The sequence below is a fragment of the Meles meles genome, chromosome 17, assembly GCF_922984935.1.
Source record: "Meles meles chromosome 17, mMelMel3.1 paternal haplotype, whole genome shotgun sequence".
NCBI classification, from domain to species: Eukaryota; Metazoa; Chordata; class Mammalia; order Carnivora; family Mustelidae; genus Meles; species Meles meles.
Window position 1 is genome coordinate 4,090,720 of NC_060082.1, and position 24,707 is coordinate 4,115,426.

General features: G+C 42.2%; 2 protein-coding genes across 5 annotated transcripts; one reads left to right on the forward strand and one right to left on the reverse strand.

Annotated features, from left to right (window-relative positions):
• Nucleotides 1-822: 822 nt before the first annotated feature.
• LOC123928020 (olfactory receptor 10J3-like) lies at nt 823-5,569 on the reverse strand. Of its 4 annotated transcripts, none has more exons than XM_045983046.1 (3): nt 5,523-5,569; nt 5,366-5,421; nt 823-2,594 (listed from the first exon to the last, which is right to left on the reverse strand). In XM_045983046.1, the coding sequence occupies exon 3, from the start codon at nt 2,173-2,175 to the stop codon at nt 1,138-1,140; it is 1,038 nt and encodes a 345-aa protein (XP_045839002.1). In that variant the 5' UTR covers nt 2,176-2,594; nt 5,366-5,421; nt 5,523-5,569; the 3' UTR covers nt 823-1,137. The 4 variants fall into 4 exon arrangements, with proteins under 4 accessions (XP_045839002.1, XP_045839001.1, XP_045839004.1 ...); XM_045983045.1 differs by having other exon boundaries at nt 5,366-5,436; nt 5,523-5,532; XM_045983048.1 differs by lacking the exon at nt 5,523-5,569 and having other exon boundaries at nt 823-2,196; nt 2,247-2,594; nt 5,366-5,385.
• Nucleotides 2,238-24,380, forward strand: LOC123928249 (olfactory receptor 10J1-like). The gene is made up of 3 exons (XM_045983331.1): nt 2,238-2,521; nt 20,599-20,667; nt 23,441-24,380. The coding sequence occupies exons 1-3, from the start codon at nt 2,238-2,240 to the stop codon at nt 24,378-24,380; spliced, it is 1,293 nt and encodes a 430-aa protein (XP_045839287.1).
• The last annotated feature ends 327 nt before the right edge of the window (nt 24,381-24,707 follow it).

The window sequence follows — 24,707 nt, forward strand, 5'->3', positions numbered from 1 at the left end:
TCTGCAGGCTTAGGAGCTTTTTAGAAAGTTTTTTATTTAAGCCAAGCTTCAGACTTCTGCTCATTAATAAGTGTCTTCAGGAGATATAGTTAAAGTGCTTACATTTCTAACACCCTATCAAACAGTTTAGGTCTACCCTGTGAAATTCTATGCTTTTCTTGGCTCCTTCCAACCTCTGTGCTTTTTACTCCTGGGTTGGAAACATGGAAGGTGCTGAACTTTTCAACATGTCCCCCTTTACATCTGGTGTTTTCTCACCTAGCCATCATCCGACTGTGGACAGCTCACTTCAGTGCTCTCAGGAGCTGAGGACTTTTTGCTTTCCCACATTTGCATCCTGCATTCCCAGGAATGGCCAAGTCGGGCAGTCCCACTACTGGGAAAATGTGTACTCAGCCTCCTGAAGATTCCTCAGGCTGTTCTGAGATATCAGCATTAGCAAAAACAGATTACGAGAAAGTCCTCAATGTCCACAGAAAAGAATACACATATGTCTCCTCACTTGTTAAAAAGTTTGCACAAACTACTCCTACAACCCCACCAACCACAGTGAAAGTCTTTCGGAGGTGGCTTCCAATACTTTGTTCATGGGCTTTCTAGACGCTACTGGTTTTATGTCTCGACGGAGTTGTGTAGCTGTGTGCATGCATGTGTGATAGGACACAGGTGGGAGCGACCTAGGCAGGTAAATCTTTCCCCTCTAGTCTTGAGCATTTGCCAAGCCACTTTTTTAAAAGGTTTATTCATTTATTTATTTGTCAGAGAGAGAGAGAGAATGAGTGGGGGGAAGGGGGAGGGGTAAAGGGAGAGGGCCAGGCAGACTCACACTGAGTGCAGAGCTGGACGTGGGACTCAATCCCAGGACTCTGGGATCATGACCTGAGCTGAAGGCAGATGCTTAACAGACTGAGCCACGCAGGTGCCCCACCTATCTATCTATCTGTGCCAGGCCACTTTTTATCCTCTCTGAAGAAGGGCATAGGAAACCAGGACAAACTCAAGCAGAAGCCCACAGTTTTGGTCCCCTTACTTTAGTCTGTTCTTCTTGATCTCATACTTAAAAGCATTATTAAAACAACATTAAAATCAACATATATTGACAAAATCAAATGAAAGGCTTTCAACAATCTCTCCTTGCTACAAGGAAAGGGGCCTCCGCCCCATAGCTCTGAGCAGAGCATCCTTGACCTCCTTGTTCCTCAGGCTGTACACGACAGGGTTCAGCAGGGGGGTGATGACCGTGTAGGTCACAGAGATGAGTCTGTCCTGCCCCAGGGAACTCTGGGACTTGGGCTTGAGGTAGATGATGGAGGCGCAGCCATAATGGACAACGACCACCGTGAGGTGGGAGGCGCAGGTGGCAAAGGCCTTCTTCCGGCCCTCGGCTGAAGCGATCTTCAGGATGGCGGAGATGATGAGGACGTAAGAGATGAAGACCAGGCCCATGGGGAGAACCAGGACACAGACGCTGACAACAAAGTTGATGATCTCGTTGACAGTGGTGTCCATGCAGGCCAGCTTCAGAAGGGGCCTCACGTCACAGAAGAAGTGAGAAATGACAAAGGCGTCACAGAAGGGCAGGCCAAACACAGATGTTACCTGGACAATGGCCATGCCCAGACCAATTCCCAGTGATCCAGATGCTAACTGGACACAGACCTCTTTACTCATGATGACCGAGTACCGTAGGGGGTTGCAGATGGCCACATAGCGGTCGTAGCCCATGGCCGTGAGCAGGAAGCAGTTGTTGATGCCGAAGGTGAGATAGAAGAAGAGCTGAGTGGCACAGTCTTGGACAGCAATGGGCTGTTGGGGGCTCAGGAGGCCAGAAAGCATCCGGGGAATGATGGCCACAGTGTAGCAGGTCTCAGAGAGGGAGAGCATGCTCAGGAAGAAGTACATGGGGGTGTGGAGGTGACGGTCCAGGCGAATAATAGTCACGATGACAACATTGCCAGAGAGAGTCAGCAGGTACAGAGTTAGAAAGACAACAAAGAACACAAGCCTGTGATGCCACCCAAAGCTGGAGAACCCTTCCAAGAGGAACTGGGTCACAGCAGTGGAGTTTGGCATTGACATTGAGAGAGGTCTAGGTCTGGGCAAAGGACAGGTGTGATGAGCCAACCACAAAAGAGAGTAGGTGAACCAGAGGCCTTCAGTGGAAAGTGTGTCCATCAGCAGAGCAATGCCCCGGACCTCAGGAGTCTTCAGTGGAAAGTGTGTCCATCAGCAGAGCAATGTCGGACCTCAGGAGTCTTCAGTGGAAAGTGTGTCCATCAGCTGAGCAATGTCGGACCTCAGGAGTCTTCAGTGGAAAGTGTGTCCATCAGCTGAGCAATGTCCTGGACCTCAGGAGTCTTCACTGTCTGCTGGTGTCACAACCTTTGCCCACGCTCTTCTTCGGCTGTGCAGAAGTGTTACCCCAGGACCCTGAGACCGGTGGCAGACAGAGATCTGGGAGGAACAGCAGAGACAGAGTAAAGGAAAGAGGAGTAGAAGTAATTGCCCAGACATTGGCGAGGTGAGTCCAGGTCAAGGAAGAAGCTCAGCACTGTCATTCCTCCTCAAATGCTCTTGCATTAGCTGGGCAGGATCTGGAGAGGAATAATAAGCAAAGGGCAAGATAGAAGAGAGCTGAGGCTGAGAGCCTTCCGACCCTGGTCAGAATGCACTGTCACCGCCCAGTGCTCCAGCCCCAGCCTGCAAGGATTTCTGCTCCCCTGGAACCCTACCTATGTCCTAGGCTTCACTTCCCTAAGCCCTGAACCTAAAAATCCCCAGTGATCATGAAAGACTAGAAATGGGAGCATTTCAATAAAAAGTTCCTCCTGAAAACCCCGCACCAAGTACCCTCCAGGGCCGTGGACAATGGTTTGATAAGGCCCAGAAGGTACGCAGCTTAACTCCTTGAATTCGAGCAAAAAACAGGATGGAACGAATCCAAGGATATCCCTTCGAGTAGGGAATGGGTTTTCCTAGTGTGAGAGCAAAGATAAAATTCACCTAATTGGAAAAGGACCAGATGGTCTACTTTTTCCTTCAACTTTGCACATTCTAAGTTGAGATAGGAATAGAAAGGAATTCCTCTCATGTGAGCTCAGAATTGGAGACTACAGTGGCAGGTTTAGCCTGGCCCTTTAAACCCATGTCTACTCCTGATAGAACACACCATGTTTAACTATCATCTCCAACCAGATAGCCGAGAATCATCCCTTTCCACCCGGAAAACACCCTGAAATTCTGTCATCTCTGTCCCCTCCTCCCTGTGCTTTCCACCAACACCCAACTTCTGAGCACACGCAATCATTCTCTGCAGGTTCTGCAATGGCCTCCCAGTCAAGCTCCCTCATTGCAGTGAACTTGGTCCAATCCAAGCCTGCCTCCTGAATGTTGTCATAACATTCTTTTAAAAAAATCTGCTAATGGGATTCACCCAAAGAATACAAAAATGCAAACTCAAAAAGATTTACGCACCCTTATGTGTACTGCAGTATTATTTACAATGGCCCAATTACGCCAGCAGCCCAAGTGTCCATCAGTAGACGAATGGATAAAGATGTGGTATATCCACACAGTGGAACATTACTCATCCACAAAGGAGGATGGAAGCCTGCCATCTGCAAGAATGTGGATGGACCAGAGAGTCTAACACTCAGCGAAATAAGTCAGAGAAAGACAAATGTCAGCCCATCTCACTTACATGTGGAACTTAAGAAACAAATACAACAAAGAAAAAGAAAGAGATAAACCCCAAAACCAGACTCTTTATTATAGAGAACTGATGTTTGCTAGAGGGGAGGTGGCTCGGGAAGGGGTGAACGGGCAAAGGAGATTAACTGTATGATTACGGTGATGAGCCCAGAGTAGTGTCCGGGAGGATTGAATCCTCTATATCGTACATCTGGAATTAATGCAATGCTGTAAGTTAACTCCACTGGAATTAAGATAAAAATTTTTAAAATATGATTATAGACCTTGCCTGCATAAATTCCTTCAGTAGCCACTTGAAATTCGAAGCATGATATTTAAAATCATTTGTAAATTGAGTATAGTAATACCTCTTTGGAGTCACTGTGAGTATTAGAGGGGTTAGTGTATTTGAAGAGTTTGACACAACACTGGGTATGGGGAGGGGAATTCAGCCAGGCTTGAAGGATTTTTAAATAAGCCTCTGATCACATCCAGCCTTGATTTATAATTTTCATCATTTCCCTTCCAATTGTTTATATGGACTTTTTTATGTGCTTTAAAAATCTTTCTTGAAGGGCACTGGCCAGATCTGTGTACTGTTCTATGTACTATCCCAGCAGAGATATGGGCCTGGTAGAACAAGATTTTTAGTTTTGCTTTTAATCCAACTCTTATAGATGCCCAACATTTTCTTAGATCACAGGAGCCCATCCAGTTGATACATCTAGGAAAAACCTGTAGTGACATCCAGATCGCGTATGCATGTTATAATGGATAGTTTGGAACCCATCGCTCAAAACCACCGTTTTCATTATACTTGCGCACTTACATTGAAATTCATCCAGGTTATTCTTGTAACTTCATTTCACTTTCCTGGCAAAAGATTTTATTCATGCCTATAGCCTAGAATATTTCTTTTTCTTTCCTCCTCCAGACCGTTAGTCAGCTCTAAATTAGCAGCACCTGAAACAACTCTATCCCAGCACCGTTATGTGGGTAGACTCAGCAGACTGACCAGTAAAGGCACACAGAGTGGGGCGGGGGCAATGAGAAACATGGGCACGAGCAAGCTTACTCATCCAGGGTGTAAGAAATGGAGGTGAAGGAGGAGAGAGACCAAAATGTAAGGAGGGTACAGACAGACAGCAACCTCAAAATTCAGACCATATCTTCGGCATTGAGGTTATTACCGTTTCTTCCTTTCAAATAAATGATCAAAAAAAGTGAAATAAAGCCTGTCCCTGACCCAATCTTGGATGAATATACTACTCACATTTTTTTCTCCAGGGAAAACTTATTTATCTCATTGATCTCTGATTTTTTTTTCTACATCTACTGTGAATAATAAAATTTTCCTTCAAATCCAAACAAAACCTCTTCTTCCGGGGTTCACTGTGTTGAGTACATCATGAACTATGAGTGCCGCGCTGGTATCAGGAAGACAAAGAAACCAAGCAACGGTCTTTGACCTCATGGAGCTTGGACGCAGTTGAAGGTCCCTTGAGTCTTACGTCCCTCCTCCCTCCATTAGCTCACATACACACATCCAACGTGATAAACGTCACAAGGCTCGGTGTGAGAGATCCTGTTCCCCCTCCTGCAGACCATCGCTGGCCCCAACGACTCCACTGCAGTCGACACGCTCCATCCCGGCCCATAAAGAAGTGAAACTCACCAGCAGTCGGCTCCTCGCTCTTCTGAGAGTCACAGCCCTCCACGCAGGAAATCTGCCTGCAATCACAGATACTTTTTTTCCCCTAACAATTAGTTATAAGGCATTTCCCAGTTTTTGTCAATACTTTTCCTGAAATTATTTAAAATCTATCAGTTACCTGAGTTGAGATCACTGTAAAATATTGCTATCCTACTAAAAGCCTACGTTTTCTTATCTGAGGGTTGCTGACATCTTCCGAAGCTGAACTGTGGTTTGCAAGAACTCCTCCTTCACTGGCTAATCTTGAGATAACACCCAGATTGTGATACTGAAAGGAAACTAGAAAGGAAGGAAACAATGCATCACCCCATCTTCTAGTGTCTGAGCCTAAAAGTGAGGGGCAGAACAAGTCCCATTAAATTCCTCTAGACTCTCACAGCCTCCTCTGATGCAAGCTCCTCTTTGGGTCACAAAGCAGTAACTCCGGCTTGAGGTTTCTTAACAAGGTGCAGATTGCTTGTCCCAGACTCCTGGGTCTCCTCCCCCCACAACAGCACTGAATCCTCCCAAGTGACCGATAGCAGAGGGCACAATCCAAACAGCACAGTGTCTAGAGACCTCATTACTCAGGAAGCTCATTTCCTAATCCTGGGATTAATGTTTTGAGAGAGAAAGTTGGCTTGGCTTTTAGGAGAAATCTCTGGGCGAAAAGGCTGATTTCAAAATATATTAGTTCTGGCCATGGTCCTGCTAAGGTATGTGTCATACTTCTCTGGTGCCAAAGGAGAGGAGCTTAAGACCTTATGGAAATGGCTATTTACATATGGTGCAAGGGAAGCGACGAAGGTCAGGCAGGATGTAAGCCTGGACTCCTGTGGCTGGGTACACAGAGGGCTGAGCCTTCAGCTAGCCCGCTTCAAGCCAGTTGAAAGTCCCAGGGTACCATCAGCAATCCAGTCTCTGACTTCTGTTATAAGAAGTTGAAACTTTTAAAAAATGTTTTATTTAAATCCCAGTGAGTGAACACGCAGTGTAACATGAATTTCAGGTACACGACACGGTGATTCAACACTTCCTACAACACCTGGTGCTCGTCCTAAGTGCACACCTTCCTCCCCGTCCTGTTTCATGCCCCCCTCCCCTCCCCCCCCCCCCGCCCACAACCATCAGTTTGTCTCTATGGTTAAGAGTCTGTTTCTTGGTGAGCCTCTCTCTTCTTACCCCCTTTCCTTGTTGGTTTTCTTTCTTAAATTCCACAGATCAGTGAAATCATATGGGGCTTCTTTCTCACTGTTATACCTTTTTTTTTTAATTGAAGTATAGTTTACATGTGACGCTACATGAGCTTCAGGTGTGCAACAACAGTGTGCTCTGCTCTGCTCACCACGAGGGCAACCACCATCTGCCGGCACGCAACACCAGTACAAGATCACGGACTGTGTCCTCCATGCTGGAGCTCTCCTCTCCGTGACTTACTCTACTTTCAACCACTCTCTCTCGTCTCTCCTCCGATCGCCTCACACCTCGCATCGTTCTGAAGCCCCTGGCCAGGCCATCTTCCAGAGAACACATCCATCTAACTCCCTGCAGCAGACAGATGTAGCTTTGAACTAGGTGAAAGTTGGCACTCGGCTGCCACATAGTTTAAGCTCTTTCATCACATTCACTGCATTGGTCTTACATTCCTATAACTTGCCTTTGGAGACGCCTTCACCTCCTCTCATGGGGCTTACAGCTGTTACTAACCAAAGTAATTGCTAGCATTTCTGATACACACTTCTTATCTGCTAGGTGCTAACCTATGCCGTGCACATGTTAATTCACTGAAGCCTAACGATGAATCTGTGGGGTGGCATTACCATATGCGTCTTCAGAAGAGAAAACAGGCACAGAGATGTTATGGAGCGTTCTCTAGGACACAGAGCCGACAAAGGAGAAACCATGACTTAAACTGGAAATCCAGCTGCAGAAGAAATACTAGCACAAATGTGGACACAGAATTAATTCTCCATAACCGTTGGTTGGATGGAATGTACCTGAAATTGTGCTCAGTGGCGGTACTGCCGGGGACATGGAGCCAGGGAGGCAGTGTGGGGATGGTGGAAAACAGCAGACTAGTATTCGTTTACCATAACGACCAGTAGCCACATCTGCCACAAATCTGGCTAGCATTTGGATGGACACACTCTGCTCTGGTCCTCCTTCTTCTGTGAGTGAGGATGTCACAATGTGACGATGGTGAGAACAGGGGAGGACAGGGATGCCGGGCCAGATGCTGCCTTCCCTCTGCGTCCTTCCCATGGCTCCGAGTAACACACGGTAACATGATGCTGTAGACGTATACTGAGTGTCACTATCTGCATTTCACAAACGAAGGCTCTAAGGTTAAACAAGAGGAGTGGAGTGAGGGGGGCTTTCCAGGGTTTGCTCACCCCGGCTCCTCTTCACAGGCGCAGTCGAAAGGACCGAATTCTCCCTCTTCCATCTCTGCAGTGATGTTAGAATGACTCTAAGAGGTGGCGCAGCTTCCACGTCAGTGAACGATGGAGGAGCCAAGGCTCCAGGAAGAAAGCACATGCAGGAACGTTAGCCTAACACCCACGGTTTGCAGCTTCTTCAAGGAACTGTAGTTTCTTGTTTACAGGTTTTGATCAAAGCACTGAAACAAGATGAGCAGAGGCTCTGACTTCAGGGCTACCCTCTAGGTGAGAGGGTAGAGTGGAAATGAACCCTCACGAAGACTGAAACCAGCTTCAATCTCACTCAACCCCTACTTACCGATCGCGCTCCCCCAGTCTAAATATCTGCTAGGAAACAAAACAGAGGAAGATCATACAATGCAGAGACTCAGCTTAGCTTTACAACTTTTTCACATGGAGCAGTAAGCAAACCACTGCCCGCTGACCCAGGAACCCACCACTGGTTTTCTCATAGCCTACGAGCTGTTATGATAGTCTTTCCATTTTTGTAATGATTGAAAGAAAGTTTAAAAAGGATACTATTTTGTCAAGTGAAAATTGTGTGAAATTCAAATTTCAGTCACCATAATCAAAGGTGTTTTTTTTTTTCTTTTTTAAACCATGGCCTCCCTCATCCACTAATGTACTACCTCTGCCTGCTTCTGGGCTACCATTCAATGGCAGCATTTAATAGCTGCGACAGAGACGTTTGGCCCACAAATCCTGAATTATTTACTATCTGGCCCCCTTCAGGAAAAGTTTGAGGACTTCTGGTGTAAAGTGTCCAGGATGCAATAAAAATGCACTAACCATACCAGGACAAAAGACCGACGGGCTAAGAATCAAGAAGGGGGAAAAAAACCACTCAACAGAAAGAGACTCATAAAAAAGTCACTGTGTTAAAGTTATAGATACAACTCTGAGATAAATAGATTGTGGGAGACATGTCCTAAGGCGACCTACCATCAGTCACATCCACGGATAATCCTCTGCTCGTGAGCATGGGCAGAGCTGTGACTTGCCCCTCTGCAACAGAGTACAGCACGGGTGAAGGGATGTCACTCCCATGCTCACATTACATCCCATAAAAATCTGTCTTAGCAGACAGGAGCAAGAGACCCTCTTTTGTGGACTCTACAGAAGTAAGCTGCCAAGTTTTAGGAGGACTCCCAGGAGGTCATGTGGCACCTAGAGGGAGAGAGCAAACTCAGCAGTCAGCCAGTGAGAACTCACAGCCTCCATCCTAGAACCACAAGGAATCAAACTGCCCAGAACCACACGAGGTTGGAAAAGAATACCGAGGTCCAGGGGCGCCTGGGTGGCTCAGTGGGTTGAGCCACTGCCTTTGGCTCAGGTCATGATCTCAGGGTCCTGGGATCGAGTCCCGCATTGGGCTCTCTGCTCAGTGGGGAGCCTGCTTCCTCCTCTCTCTCTGCCTGCCTCTCTATCTACTTGTGATCTCTCTCTGTCAAATAAATAAATAAAATCTTTAAAAAAAAAAAAGAATACCGAGGTCCAGAAGAGAATACAGCCCAGCTAACACTTTGATTTCCGGTTTGTGAGACACTGAGCAGAGGACCCAGAACACCTGACCTGTGGGAACCATGGTATGATCCATGTGGGTTGTTTTAAGCTATTTCCTTCATGCCTATTTGAGAAAATGAATGTAAATATGTCACATGTAAAAAATCGTGACTTGTCGTGAAGCAATAAAAAACTAATTTTTATTGTGCTGAAGAAAATAGGTGACAGATTGTGGAACCACACAGAGAACTGGAAAATCTTTTTTTTAAATAAAGTGAAAACATCCAAAATCAAAAAATATAATAACTGAAACTAAGAACTTAATAGAATAGTTAAAGAAGCTCACTAGAAAAAAAGTAGAGATAAAAATCAGTGAGTGAGAAGTCTGTCAGTAGAAGATACCCAAGCTGGAGCACAGAGAGGGGGAAAATACAGTGTATATTAAAGAGGGAAAGAACCAAACAGAACCCTGGGAAAGGTCCAGTATGGGTGTCACTGGAGTCACAGGTGGACAGGAAAGACAGAATGTGTCAGAGGCAAGAGATGAAGAAACGTGGCCACAAGCTTTCCAAAACATGAGGAAAGCATCACATACCCACCCTGAACTGCATGTAAGATATCTACACACACCTCCCCACCCCAACAAAATGGGTGTAGACATGTTGTGTAAGACGGCTGAAAGATAAAGATTAAAAGAAAAAGCCTTAGAAGGAGCTAGAGGAAAAAAAATACATTATTTCCAAGGAATACCAGCAAGACTATGAACTGGCTTCTTAATAGCAATAATGAGCAACAGAAGTCAATGGGATGCCATCTTCAAAGTGCTGAAAGGGAATAGATGCCACATGAGAAGTCTGCACTCCAGAAAAATACCCTCCATGGAGGAAAAACAAGCAAAACAGAAACAGCTTCAGAAATGGAAAAAAATGAGGGAATTCCTCATCAGCAGACTTCCACTAAAGAAATACAGAGTTCTTCAGGTAGAAGGAAAATCCAGCCCAGATGCAAACCAAATGAAAAACAACCAAAATGAATTTTAAAATAACAGAAAAGATAAATGTATGGGCAAGTGTCAATTAATATGATGCTTAATATTATCCATAAAATTCATGTCTTATGGATATCTAAATATTTGTAGAGTTAAACCATACAATAACATTAAAATGGGGATAAATCAAATACAGGTTTCACAAAATCTTTGCTTGGTCCTTGAAATATAATCTACAAAATAACTATTAAAATGATATATAAGTGACAAGTAAAAGGAAAAGGAATAATAAGAACACTTGGTTGACTTATTTCACTTAGAATAACCTCCTCCAGTCCTATCCATGGTGAATAACATAATAATAAATGAAAATAAATATAAATAAAAAATAGAAATACTTGGCTATTCTAAAATAAGATAAAAAGACATAAAATGTACCTAAAAACAGGGAAAAGTAGAAAACAAATCCTGACATGGTATATTTAAACCCAAAGATATCAGTAGTTTCATGTACATAATGAAATGTAAATTTCATTACATGTAAAATTATAAGTTATAAATTTCACTATATATAATAAAATGTAAATTTCATTAAATGTAAAATAATAGTCCAATTAGTAGACAAAATTGTCACACTGGATAGGAAAACAAAATTTTGTTTACAACAGACATACCTTAATTATGAGCATACAGAAAGATTGAATATAAAAGAATGGGGGAAATATCATGTAAACACTAATCAAAAGAAAGTTACTGTTTTATGTAAATAACAGAAAAGATTTCACATTTTAAGAATTTGAGGCTGATTTTGTGACCTCATGGAGCTTGGAGAGGGTGCCACACGTACGTAGAAGACTAGGTATTCTGCTCCTTCTATGTGTGGTTCTCCATAAATGTCAGGTCAAGTTGGCTGACAGGGCTGTTCAGGTTCTCTTCATCCTGACAGATTCTCTGTCTGGTTGTTCTATAAATTACTAAAATCGAATTGTTGAACTCCCCAACTCTACCTGTTGCACTATTTCTCCTTTCAAGTCTGTTCTTTTTGCTTTACGGATTTGGGGGCTCTGTTTTCAGGTGCATATACATTTATGATTTTGTATCTTCCTAACATACTGACTCTTTTATCAGAAACATATATATTTCTTTGTCTCTTGTAATATTCCTTGTCTGAAATTCTACTCTGTCTGATACTAACAGCCATTCCTGCTCTCCTGTGGTTACTGTTTGCATGGCGTATCCACTTACAACCTTTACTTTCAAAGTACCAGTCTCAGATTCTAAAGCTATGTCCCATGAACAGACGACCAACTATATCTTGCTGTTCAAAATCCAACAATCTTCCCCTTTTGACCTAAGGATTCCATGTATTTACTTCTAGTGTAGCTAAGGCTGTGAACAGATTAATGCTTTTCCTGTCACTTGTCATTTCCCAATTTTCATGTCCTTTCATTTCTCTGTTCTGCTTTTACTGCCTTCTTTTCTGTTAAACAACTTTTTTATTGTACCATATTGATTCTTCTGTTGATCTTAAAACTAGATTTTTTTTTCAGTGTTTGTTCTGCGCATATTTAAATTATCACAGTTTAGTTCAGGTTAACACAGAGTTGATTTCAGTGAAATACAGCAATATGGAAATATGGCTCCATTTCCCCCTCTCTTACTCCTTTGCACTATTATTGTCATATAACATCTTTATTTTTTATAAACCCAATTTATAAATCCATACAGTATTATAACAATATAACTGTTTTTAAGTAATGGTATTTTTTTTAATATTTTATTTATTTATTTGACAGACAGAGATCACAACTAGGCAGAGAGGCAGGCAGAGAGAGGAGGAAGCAGGCTCCCTGCGGAGCAGAGAGCCCGACGTGGGGCTCGATCCCAGGACCCTGGGATCATGACCTGAGCTGAAGGCAGAGGCTTTAACCCACTGAGCCACGCAGGCACCCCAGTAATGGTATTTTTAAAGAGAAATTACTACAGGAAGAAAATAAAAAGGCAGACGTAAACCCACATATACACACTCCTCTGTGATGACTTATATATGTTACACAGGTAGCGTTTCTGGTTTTCTTCTCTCTTTCCTATGGAAACAAGTTCTTGGCAACTGTCATGGCTTTTCACTCTAAAGAACTTCTAGTATTTCTTGGATGGTAGGTCTGCTAACAGCAAATTCTCTCAGCCTTTATCTAGATACACTTTAATTTTCCTCTCATTTTTTAAGGATGTTGTTGCTAGATATTCTGTTGTTAAAGTTTTTCTTTTGGCAGTTTGAATGCCGTGGCACTACCCTTTGGTCTCAGTTGTGTTTCCTGTTAGAAGTCAGCTATCAGTCAGAGTTTCTTTTCTGTACATGGTGAGTCACTTTTCCTTGGTTATCAAGATTTTTCTCTCTGTATTTGGCTTTCTGCAGCTTGATGTCTTATATACGGCTCTCTCTGCATTTACCCAACTCAGGATTTGTTGAGTTTCTTGAAGCCATTAATGTTTTTTCATCAAGTTTGGGAAGTTTTCAACCATTATTTATTGAAATACATTTTCTGCCTCGTTTTCTGGGAATCCCATTACACCTCTGTTGGCGTGAGTGTTTACTTTGTCCTGTGGGTCTGTGAGAGTACTTTGTTTTCATTCTTTTGTTGCTATTCTTCAGAACAGATTTTTTTTTTAATTTTTAAATTTTTAAACATTTTTTTGTTTGGTCTAGTGGTCTCCACACCCTGTGCGGAACACACTGTGGGGCTCCATCTCAGCACCCTGAGACCAAGACCTGAGCTGAAACCAAAAGTCAGATGCTAAACTGACTGAACCACCCAGGCGCCCCAAGGCTGGATGGTTTCTATTATTGATTTTCGGGCTCCCTGGTTCTTTCTTCTTCCATCTCACTTCTACTGTTCTTAGCATTTCGGTTGTAGTTTTCAACTCTAGAACTTGCATTCCCTTCTTTTCTGTGGCCTCTATTTGGGGTTCCCTATGTGTGTGATCGCTGCCATTCTCCATATATAATTTTCTGAACACAGTTTCCTTTGATTCTTGGACTGTATGTATAAAATCTGCTCATCACGACTCTGCTGTAATAGGCCCATTCAGAACTAACTTCTATTGACTACTTTTTCCACTGAATTTGGGTCACATTTTTCTGTTTCTTTACACAACTTGTGATACTTGGTTGGTAACTGAGTATATCATAGCAACTCTGAAAAATTTATATTTTTAAATGTCAATCCTTGTTCTTTTCCATTTTCAGTTACTCTTTTCAACTCGAGTGCAGCAACTGCTGTGTATGGATGCTGATATCTGCTCCGTTTCTCAATTACATTTATCTTTGCAGCATGGCTTCCCAGGGGTTTCCTTGTGAATACATAGCTTAGTGGTTACCCGATGATTTGCTCAGAGATTGTATGTAAACACCTAGAACCATACTGCTTACCCTCTGCTGATTAACCCGTGGGCAGGATGTTGGATGCATTCAGATTTCCAGCCAGTTCTCAGGTCTCCCTTGGGCAACCATCGTTCCTCTGAAGCTAGAGATGTAGAACTTATTCAGCCTTTCTGTAACTCTCTTATTTCCAGGATCTCTCAGTTAAATTTATGGCTTATTTGTTCCTTGTTCAGAACCAAGACCACAATATCAGAGTAAGAGAGCTGTGGGTTTTTCTCCCCAAATGAGTCTGCATTAAGCCATAAAAGCTGCAGGTTTTGCCCAACCTCCAGTGCACATTATAGACTGAGCTTTCTGACCCCCACACCGCTGGGTTTTCCTGCCAACCCCAAGCAGATATGACTACAGTTCCTACCTCTGCACTGAAAGAGGGGTGGCGGAGGTGGGGTGGGGGACAGTGGTGGGAACAACCCAAAGCAAAAATAGCACATACTCTTGCATTTTTACCTAAAGCTCGAGCAATGTTTGGAACATTAATGTTTCTTAATGTGTTATCTGCCTTTGGCTAATTCCCAGTGCTCTTAAATCATTGCTTATACGATTCCATTTTCTTTCTTTCTTTTTTTTTTTCCCCCAGAACAGAGTTGTTGGCCTAACTTGCCACCAGTGCTACAAGTTCTGTCTGCCTCACATTCTCTCACTGTCTCCTGACCGTTAACGAGTGATAGATTCCAGATTCATAACATTGAGAACCAGAGAGATCTGTGCAGGGATTTACTCTACATATGTTAGAGGAGAAAGAAACATAATGTTCAGACAGGCAGCATGTATTGATGTGTGCCCTTAACTAGAGATTTTGTACGCAATGTATCTTCTCAAGAAGATAGGAGTAGCTCTTAAAGTTCTCTCAATTGCTGAACTAAAATATGGACTTGAGAGCAAAAACCTAATAGTGTCTGGTCCCTGCAGCCTGCGGTAGAAGTCATGAGATATTACCAGTGGACGTTTCCCTGATTTCAACAGGGAGAATGGGGCCTGATGAGTCAAAGGTCAAGTGGTATCGCAAATCTATCAGACTTAAAGTATGTATGGGTAGGGAAAAACATAGTAACAGGAACTGCTTGCTTACAGAGCTCCTTGGTGTGTCTAACTGATCATGGTGTTCCGAAGCCTGAAACAGAAGGGAAACTATATAATAGTAATCTACATGATATAGATCTATATAATAGTAACAAAATGATAGCCATATAACATTTATAATATAAATTGTATCTATACTAGTAACAATACATTTTAGAATCTATATAATAGTATCAATACATTTTAAAATTATCTAGGACTGGCGAACAGAGCCCTGACTTGAATTCTGTGAACTGGCTCCAGTCTGGGAATTGGGTGAGAGACTGTGATTCTCCATTATAAGGAACTAAATCAGGATTCTATCAGGCCCTGAGAGGAGGATCACGGTGCAATATCCTTGGATTTTTTGTAGAAAAAACATACATTCTTTCCCTAGGTAGACATTGTTCTGAGAAATGCCTCCTGAATCACTCTGAGTCCTGGAAAAGGCAGGTCACTTGACCAAATACCTTCAGATGCCTGTCATGAGCTGGTCTTACTTGTCCCAGCGAGCAGGTGGTCCCGGGACCTGGTCCCAGGTCCCGCCATGTTTGCATGGGACAATTGAGGCCGCCTCCTCACCTGGTTCCAAACTTGCTCTTCTCCAGTTCATTTTCTACTTCTCCACCAGACACTTCGAAATCCACCTCTGACTGTGCTGTTCACCTCCTCAAAAGCTCTGCTGGCTCCACATCATCCTACAAGCTTGAAGCGCTACAAGACCCTCACATCCTCTAGCGCCTTTTGAATTCATCTCTCCCTTAAGCTCTCTGGCACAATTTAGCTTTGTTTCAGTTCTTAGAGTTAATTACTATCAATAATCTATCAAGTCCTTCATTCGTGGTTTTTCTCTGTATTAAATTCTCTTCCCTAACTTCACCTGGTTGACCCTCATTCATCTAGAGTCCCCAGCTCAAAATCATTGCTCAGAGAATCGCTCATTTAGACTACCAATACTTCACCCCTTTGTTAGACGCTCCCATGAAACCCTCTTTATTTTCGTTTTGTAATAATTTACTGGTAAGATTATATGTTTGAAACCCGCCTGGTGTGGACCTTGTACACTACACAAGGATGCCTAATCAAGGTGGAGAGTGAGATAACGGCAGCCCACCCTCCACTTGACAAGTCACACACCCTTGGTATAGAGCTCCCTCTGTCCATATGAAGGGATGCTCTTTTCCTAGCCGCAAAAATACATTGTCTCCTCACCAAGAGGTGCACACGCAGGCTATACCTGCTCAGAAGAGGCTCCTTTTACTAATCTGCAGAAAGACACCCAATGGATTAGCAAGTGATAGATCTACAGGCTTCTCTTCTTGATGAGCTCCATGAAAGCAAATACCATGACTGTTCGTAACATACTTGTAATGTCAATACTTAGCATAGTGCCTGCAACATAAGTAGATTTGCATAAATTTTTGTTACTTCAATAAATTTAGGCAGGATCCTCAGACATAGAATAATAGGCATGTGTTTTATGTCGCATGTTTCCTTAGATTTTTGACAAAACCTATTTGTTTCTACAACGCAAACACTTCTGCTTAACCAGTGAACAAAGGTAGAGTTTTGTTGTACTAATTGCCCAAGATCCTAATCAGGCCCCTGGGACAGAGCCTCAAGCTCTTTCTCTACTGCCCCTTGTGCCCTGGAATGGTCCTCAAGGGGAAGTCCCCAGAGCCCTGCCTCCAATTGATTCATAATCAGTCTGTGAACAGGGTTTTAAGAGGCTTGGAGGATCTGCTAAAGCCAGACAAATCAGTGCTCCAGGCCTTGAGTGGATCACCACACCTGACCTTCCTTTAGACCCTCGGGAAATGCTGCACTCCTGGGCCTGGGGTTCAATATCTCCCTCACAGGCCTCGTGAAGATTCCCATTCTGAGTTTTTTTTTTTAAAAAGTCCAGATGTATCTGCAAGTAAAAGAATTTTTCTCATGTCCTTTGCCAGCTTTGCAAGAAGTAAGTGGTTGTTAGTACAAAAAACCAAAAAACAAAAACAAAAAAAAAACAAGAGAGAAGAATTGATTTTAAATTTTCTAAGATTCTTCCTTTTCCTGTTCTGGCTTTCTGACAATTTTCTTGAACATTAGGGTTTCACATTTTCCCTGTGTCTCGCCTGTTGGCTGATTGAGTCCTGGTGTCTATAACGTGCCATTGAGTATTGTCATGTCTGTAAGTAAATGATGGGGAATCCATTCAAAGTCATAGAGGGAGGAGAGAAAATAAGACAGCCTTGCTAATCCCAGAGTTGTCATCTACCCCTGACGTCCCTTGTGTCTTCAGTGAATGAGGCTGCGGGTCAAGCAGTTTCATACAGCTGGTGCCTCCTTCCCTATAACCTGACCCTCATGTCTGAACGTCCATTCAGCAGGGTCTGGATTCCATGCAAGGGTATGGATGTGGAGGCACACTTGTGTTTCACACCTGGTCTTCTCTCTCACTACATATGCAAGTCTGATGAGAGTCGTTTGCCCTCCAGAGCCTCACATTCTCCATATATAAAATCAGAGTATTTTATTACCTTGTAGGGTAATTACTAAACTTTCAACTATGAAGCCTGTCTTATTAGGCTGGCATATATTTGGGGGCACCTGGATGGCTCAGTTGGTTAATTCAGACTCTCGATTTTGGCTTGGGTTGTGACCTCAGGGTCGTGAGATCAAAACCTGCATAGAGATCCGCACTGGGCATTCAGTCTGCTTGAGGTTCTCTCTCCCTCCCTCTGCCCCTTCACCACCCCCCTCCCTTCTCTTTCTCTCTCTCTTGCATGTGCATGGTCTCTTCCTAAAGAAAAAATAGACTGGTATATATTTTAAACAAATGCTAGTTTCTACATTATTGTTTCTAATGACCTGAGACAATTTTCTATCAGTCCTTAATCTATATGCAGCTTTGACTCCCTTTACTTAATGCTTAATCCTAGGTCAGGCTCCTTGCCCTGCTCTCATTTAGCAATGTAACACAGGGACCTCCAGATCACTACTTCCAGAAAAATAGACATAGCAGAATCTGTGTGTGTGTGTGTGTGTGTGTGTGTGTGTGTGTGTGTGTGTGTGTGTATGAAAGAGAGAGAGAGAGAGACATGCGGATGTGAATTGTGAATTGAGCTGGAGCTGGAGACTCTAGGGAAAGAGATGCTGTACTTGCAGTAGAAAAAAAAGAAAGGGAACACCAATTCCTCTGAGCCTTGCCCTCCCCTCCAGACACTGGTCAGGTCAATATGTTAGGAACTAAAAGGAAACTGGCTAATACTTTTCAAGTCCATGTTCTTTTACAGAGACATCAAAAACTCAGAACAAGATAGAGTGATTTCTTCTGTTCCTTAATGTCCTCCAGAAGAAGGCTCACCCACTTCCTTGTGTCAGTACCACAATATCAGTAGCTCAGCTGGGGCAGAAAGGTCTCCTCCAGGATTAAGGTCTCTTAAAACCAAAGGACGCAGTACAGGGCAAGCAGAGCTGCCCCCCACCTTTGCCGTGAACTAAATGTGTTATCAGGCATCCTTTATCCTCTTTGGGACTAAGTTCCCCCACATTTCTACAACGTTGTAGAAAAGGAAACTGAAGAAAAAAGGAAACTGTAAAATGTAAAAGAAAAACTCCCATAAATTTCTATAATCTTTTACGAAAAGGGCTATCCTCCAAAAGTTCTATTGAGGATGGGAGAACTAGCCCAAGGGGAATGGTCTGTGTGGATGATGATGGTTTGCCAACATTCAGTTCATCCAGCCATGTTTTCCAATATTGTTCTTTCATGTCTTTTTTTTCTCCGGGCGTCTCTCACCTTCTGCCACTTGATGAGCCTGCAGACTCTATCCCTTCCTGTCTGCGTGGATGCCGCATTTCTGTCTTTTGCGTGAGTGATTCACAAGCTCCCTGTGTCTGAATTGCCCCTGATGGGAGAGTCCATGCCCTCACCTCTCGCTCCCTCCAGCTCGGAAATCCTTCAGTACTTGGTTCTGTCCCACCTGTCCGTGTCCGTACTGCTGGGTGAGTCTGGCACAGGTGTGGGGCTCTTCCTTCAGCTCGGAAGCACCTCCAGAGTCCTCCTTCACTTATCGGTTCCGTTGACACAGTGATCAAAGGCTTGACATATGCCAAAAATTGAGCTAAGTTCTGGGGATACAAAAACGACTAAGTATGATCTGTCATCCAAAAAGTTACCATCTAGTTGAAAAGCCAGATAATAAATCATTTCGATTGAATGTGACAAGTGTTATCATGTAAGAATGAGAGATGCTGAGAGAACCAAGGTGGGAGGGATGCCTCAATGGAAAAGTGGTGAGGAGAACGACCCCAAGGGACACTTAAAAGAAACTGAAGCTATACTCCAACCCACTGCATAAGTAATATATACTTCCTGGGGACACTTTGGAAAATCCAGGAGATAGCAAAAATCCACCCATAATTTTACCATGCAGAATCATGTACTACTAACATTTTGATGATTTCCCTTCAGCTTTTTCCTCTGCACATTTTTGTGTAATTAGGTAATTTTGTATATCTCACATCCTGTTTTGTAATTTGTTTTCCATTGAATTACATAATTTTCATATGCATCAATTAAAAGTTACACAAAAAGTTTTAAAATATTGTGTTAACTTCTGTTTACAAATGTCCCCTATATTCATTTATATATTCTTTTCTAAAAAAAGATTTTTGTTTATTTGAGAGAGAGAGAGAGAGAGAACATGAGAGGAGGGAGAGGCAGAGGAAGGATCAGACTCCCCGCTGAGCAGGGAGCCGGATATGGGACTCGATTCCAGGACCCTGAGATTGTGACCTGAGCTAAAGGCAGAGACTTAACCCACTGAGCCACCCAGGTGCCCTCATTTGTAAATTCATAGTCTTTTTTTGTATACAGACATGTTCATAAATACACAGATATAGATTTTTACTTCCTTTACCATATTGGGTTCATATGATCCTTACTGTTTTGTGGTATCTCTCCCATTTAATAGTAGCATGAATGCTCTTCTTGATGTATAATGTTAATGTTTTTTGTAACATAGAGTTTGCATTAAATAGTTTAAAAAATAAATGTGCATTTTAAGAAAAATAATAAAACAAACACCTAGCTAACTTCTGCCCAGGCTAAGAAACAGAAGATCACTATAAATCCAGAGCCTCGTAGATGTTCCTTTCAAATGCTTCAAATCCTCACCAAACAGTCACGATCATCAATTTTAGGGTAAAGCACTTGCACATTTATAAAGAAACAGATTATCCCTAAATATTACTAGCCCTGCCTTCCTTTGAATTTTAAGTAAATGGAAGACAGACAGACACACACACACACACACACACACACACACACACACACACACACACCCCTGTGGTTGGCTTCTATTGTACAACATTACGATTCTGAGGGTCAAGAAAGCTGAAGTGTGAAAATGTAAGCCGTGCCCTCAGCCATCTTTAGCAGCAGTCTGTAGACCTTTCCTGTAAAGGACCGGGGAGTAAATGTGTTAGTCTTGCAGGGCCTACAGTCTCTGCTGGACTCCTCCTCTTCACTGTCGCATGGTGAACACAATCCACACAACACGTTCACAAGTGTGTGTCACCGTGTCCCAATAAAGCTTTATTTACAAAGCAGACTGCTGGTCCATGGGGTGTAGTTTGCCCACCCATGCTCTATAATGAATTCACGTGATGCTCTATAATATATTGTGGGTTTATTCAATTTATCCTTTCTGCTTTTGAAGAACATTTGGTTCATTTCAGCGCTTTTCCCCCCCTATTATAAACAAAGCTGTTTTAACTTTGTGTGTCTTTGTAGCTGTTCGGGATTAAATTCTGACAGTGGAATCACTGGCTCCCACAACCCGTTCGTTTTCAACTCGGACAGGTAATAGCGAACTGTTTTCCAAAATGATCCTATCAATTCACTCTCTTCAGGAGCTTCCCCTGCTCTTTATCTGTAATAGCTTTGATTTCCTGCAGTCTGATGGGTATGAAATTGTGGTCTGTGGTCTTATTTTCCCCTGGCACTAATGATGTTAAAAGTCTGTTCACATGCCCTCTGTGCTTCCCCTAATATGAAATTTTTATACACTTTTAAAAATCTATCATTATATTAAGCTGATCTTTTTATTTTTTTCTCTTTATGGTTAAAGCTCTAGATACCCTAGACATGAGTGTTTTACCTGTTTTTTTTGTAAATATCTTTACTTGTTCCCTTTTTTGGAATCTGTTTTAAAAAATGGAAGTTAATGTTTATGTACCAGAATATATCATTATTTTGTATTCTGTATCTTTTGCTATCCCAAGCTTATCTTCTAAACATTTCATGAAGTGTTTTGTTTCTTCTTAGTTTTTAATACAATTGAAATTAATGTTTTTATGGCACAATCTGATTTCATTTTTTCCCATACAGATAACCAACAATTTCATCCTTAATTGACAACTCTGTGCTTCCCACCAGCCTCCAATGCCAGCTCTGGCGTGAAGAGTCCCCATATTTCACAACTGTGTTTGCTCCCATTGGCGTGATTCTGTCTCTGTGCCAACACCGCACCTTCTTAATTACTACAGCCTAATAATAAGTAACGATGTTTGAAGGGCAAATCTTCTCTTCCTGTGTTTGTGTTCTAGCTTTTCTCAGATCTCTGTACTTTCATATAAATTTTAGTATCAGTTACCAATCTAGCAACCAACCAACCAAAAACAATCCATTCGAGATTCTGATTGAAGTGCAGAGAATTCATAAATCATAGATCTAGGAATTCATAGATTTTTGATTAATTGGAATCTTCACCATCTCAGATCTTTCAACTCATAAGAGGGTCTGTTACTCCCTTACTTCAGTCTTTGGTGTCTTTCACTAAGGTTTTGTGATTTTCTTCATAAACATCTGTATTCCCAGGTACTTTATACTTTTAAGCTATTATAAATGACAGTTCCTTTAAATTTAATTTGTTATCAATTTGTTGAAGTATAGAAATTTGATAGATTTTTATACCAAAATTTTGTACCAGAAAGCCTACTTTCTTAATACTGTTAATAATTTATCAGGTTCTTTTGGATTTTCTATGTACATAATCGCATCATCTGTAGAGAATTCCTTCCTTCTCAATCCTTATATTTTTAATTTCTTTCTCCTGGCTTATTGGATTGACCAGAATGTTCAGTGCAATGTTGAAGAGAAACGGATAAAGCAGTCACCCTTATCTTGTTCCTAATATGAAGAGAACCCTTCAGTATCTCACCACTAAGTATATGTTCACTGCAGAGCTGTACACATGTTTTATCAGCTTAAAGAAAATCTTTGATCCTTAGTTTTTTTAAGGGTTCTTATAAGTAGACACTGAATTTTAAAAATGCTTTTTTAGGGGGCAGCTATTGAAATAATCATGTCGCTTTTCCCCTTTGAACAGTTTATTGGAGGAAATATACCACTGAATTGTTTAAATGTTAAGCAAATTTCCCATCCTTAAATAAAACCAACTTGGTCATGTACCTATTTTACACATTGTTGGATGTGGTTTGATGATATTTCCTCAAGAATTTTACCTCTAGATCTACGAGATTGACCAGTTTCATTTGTTGTCAAGATAATTCCAGCTTCATAAAATGAGGTGAGAGGATTTCCTCTCTCTTACTGAAACTAGAAATTTGTATTACATTGAAATCAACTTATCCTTGAATGTTTCATAGCATGTAGCGGTAAATTTCTCTTGGACAAGAGATTTATTTGTAGATTTTTCACTACTGTCTTTGTATCTTTTTTTTTTTTTTTAGGTTTTCTACTTCTTGATTCAATATTGATAATTTTTTTCTAGAAATACATCCATTTCATTGAGGTTTAAAAACCTGTGGAGATGGAGATGTTCATAATGTTACTTCTCATCTCTCTGAGTCTGAAGCTTCTGTCCCTTTATTAATTCATAATCGAGTTTCTGTCTTCACTTGTTTTTCTTGGTCAGATTTTCATGAGTTTACCTAAAAGGCTTATAAACTTGAACCTCTATGGATTTTCTCTATTTTATCACTCACATCTGCTTCATCATTGCTGTTTTTTTCCTTCCACTTTATGTTGTTTTTATAACTTCTTAGAATGGATTCTCATTAATTTTCAGTTTTAAAAAAACAAGCCATTTTCAGTGATAAACTTCCTTTCAATAATGTTCGGAATGCAAGGTATGCGTTGTGGTACGTGGTTCTCCGGTCACCGCTCTGTTCCAAAGATTTCTAATTTCCATTATAAGTTCCTCTTTGAACCATAGGTTAGATTTTCAAACATTTCCAATTTTTCAAGCTTTTTGGTGATAGTTTCTAATTTAATCACATTGTGGTCTGAGAATGTGGGTAGTATTTTAGGAAAATCTAGTTTTAAGGAATTTTTGAGACCCACTTCATGGGCCACATATAGGGTCAGTTGTCCTTGAAAAGAACGCCTTGCCTCAAACTTTCAAGTAACGTTGCTCGGATTTTCGCTGTCATATATACATCAGTTCTGGGGACAGTCTGCGTGTCCCTGGAAAAGACAGTTGATTTGAGAAGTTCTGAACCAGGTCTTTGCGGTACTGAAAATTTGCTCTGGATGGTGTGCTCACAAGGAGATGGGTGGTCTCTCTTATGAAGGAAAGGTGTTGACCTTCTCTTTACCTTTCTGATTTGAGATCCTCCAAGAAGATGGCCAACCACACAGAGGTGAGAGAATTTATTTTCCAAGGTTTCTCCAACTTCCATGAACATCAACTCACACTCTTCATTGTGTTTCTGATCGTGTACATCCTAACTCTGGCTGGCAATGTCATCATTGTGACTGTGATCTGTATCGACCACCACCTCCACACCCCCATGTACTTCTTTCTAAGTATTCTTTCCACGTCGGAGACTTTCTATTCCCTGGTCATTATCCCACGCATGCTTTCTGGCCTTGTAGGACTGAGCCAATCCATCTCCCTGGTGGGCTGTGGGACTCAGCTCTTTTTCTTCCTTGGTTTTGCCATCACCAACTGCTTCTTGCTAGCAGTAATGGGCTTTGATCGCTACGTGGCCATCTGCAACCCGCTTCGTTATTCAGTCATCGTGAACTGGAGGGTCTGTACCATCCTGGCCTCCTCGGTCGGTACCTCGGGGTTCTTGCTCTCTCTGATTCAGGCCGTGGCCATTTTCACACTGTCTTTTTGCAACTCACTGATTGAGCATTTCTTCTGTGATGTTCGACCTGTGTTGGCTCTGGCCTGTGCTGCTCCAATCCTTAATGATATCCTGACCTTAATTATCACCCTGTTGGCCCTTACAGCCCCTTCCACTTTCCTCTTCATCTCCTACATCCTCATCATCTCCACCATCCTCAAGATCGCCTCAGCTGAGGGCAGGAAGAAAGCCTTTGCCACCTGTGCCTCCCACCTCACAGTGGTCATCGTCCACTACGGCTGTGCCTCCATTTCCTACTTCAAGCCCAAGTCCGAGGACAGCAGAGATCAGGATCTGTTAATCTCAATGACCTACACGATCCTAACACCTTTACTGAACCCTGTGGTGTACAGTCTGAGAAACAAAGAAGTCCAGGATGCTCTGAGGAGGTTGATGGGTAGGAAATCCCTTCCCTAAGATGAAATCTCCACCCTATACATAGGCATGCATGTTTTCCAGATGAAATCTTATAGGTAAAGTTATAGAGTCAGGGTTTTCAGTGACTGGTGAAATCTCCTACATCACAGCCAGGGCCAAAGCAGAAGTGAAAGGAAGCTGAGGGCTGGCTTCTAATAACTAATTCTCACTTCCTCAACCTCTTTGTTAACATAATAAAAACATAAATTACCCTGAAGACTCATAAACAGATGCCTACTGGTTCCATTCCAGGAAATAATTACAGGGTCAGAGTGTGATCTAGTGCTCATCTCAAGCTTAAATTTAAAGTGACCAGTCCACTTTGCT

Coding starts and splice junctions, on each gene's coding strand:
- LOC123928249 (XM_045983331.1), top strand. CDS start 2,238: ATGTCGGACCTCAGGAGTCTTCAGTGGAAAGTGTGTCCATCAGCTGAG. Junction 2,522..20,598: donor ATTGCCCAGACATTGGCGAG/GTGAGTCCAGGT, acceptor GTGTCTTTGTAG/CTGTTCGGGATTAAATTCTG. Junction 20,668..23,440: donor TTCGTTTTCAACTCGGACAG/GTAATAGCGAAC, acceptor TTCTGATTTGAG/ATCCTCCAAGAAGATGGCCA.
- LOC123928020 (XM_045983046.1), bottom strand. CDS start 2,175: ATGGACACACTTTCCACTGAAGGCCTCTGGTTCACCTACTCTCTTTTG.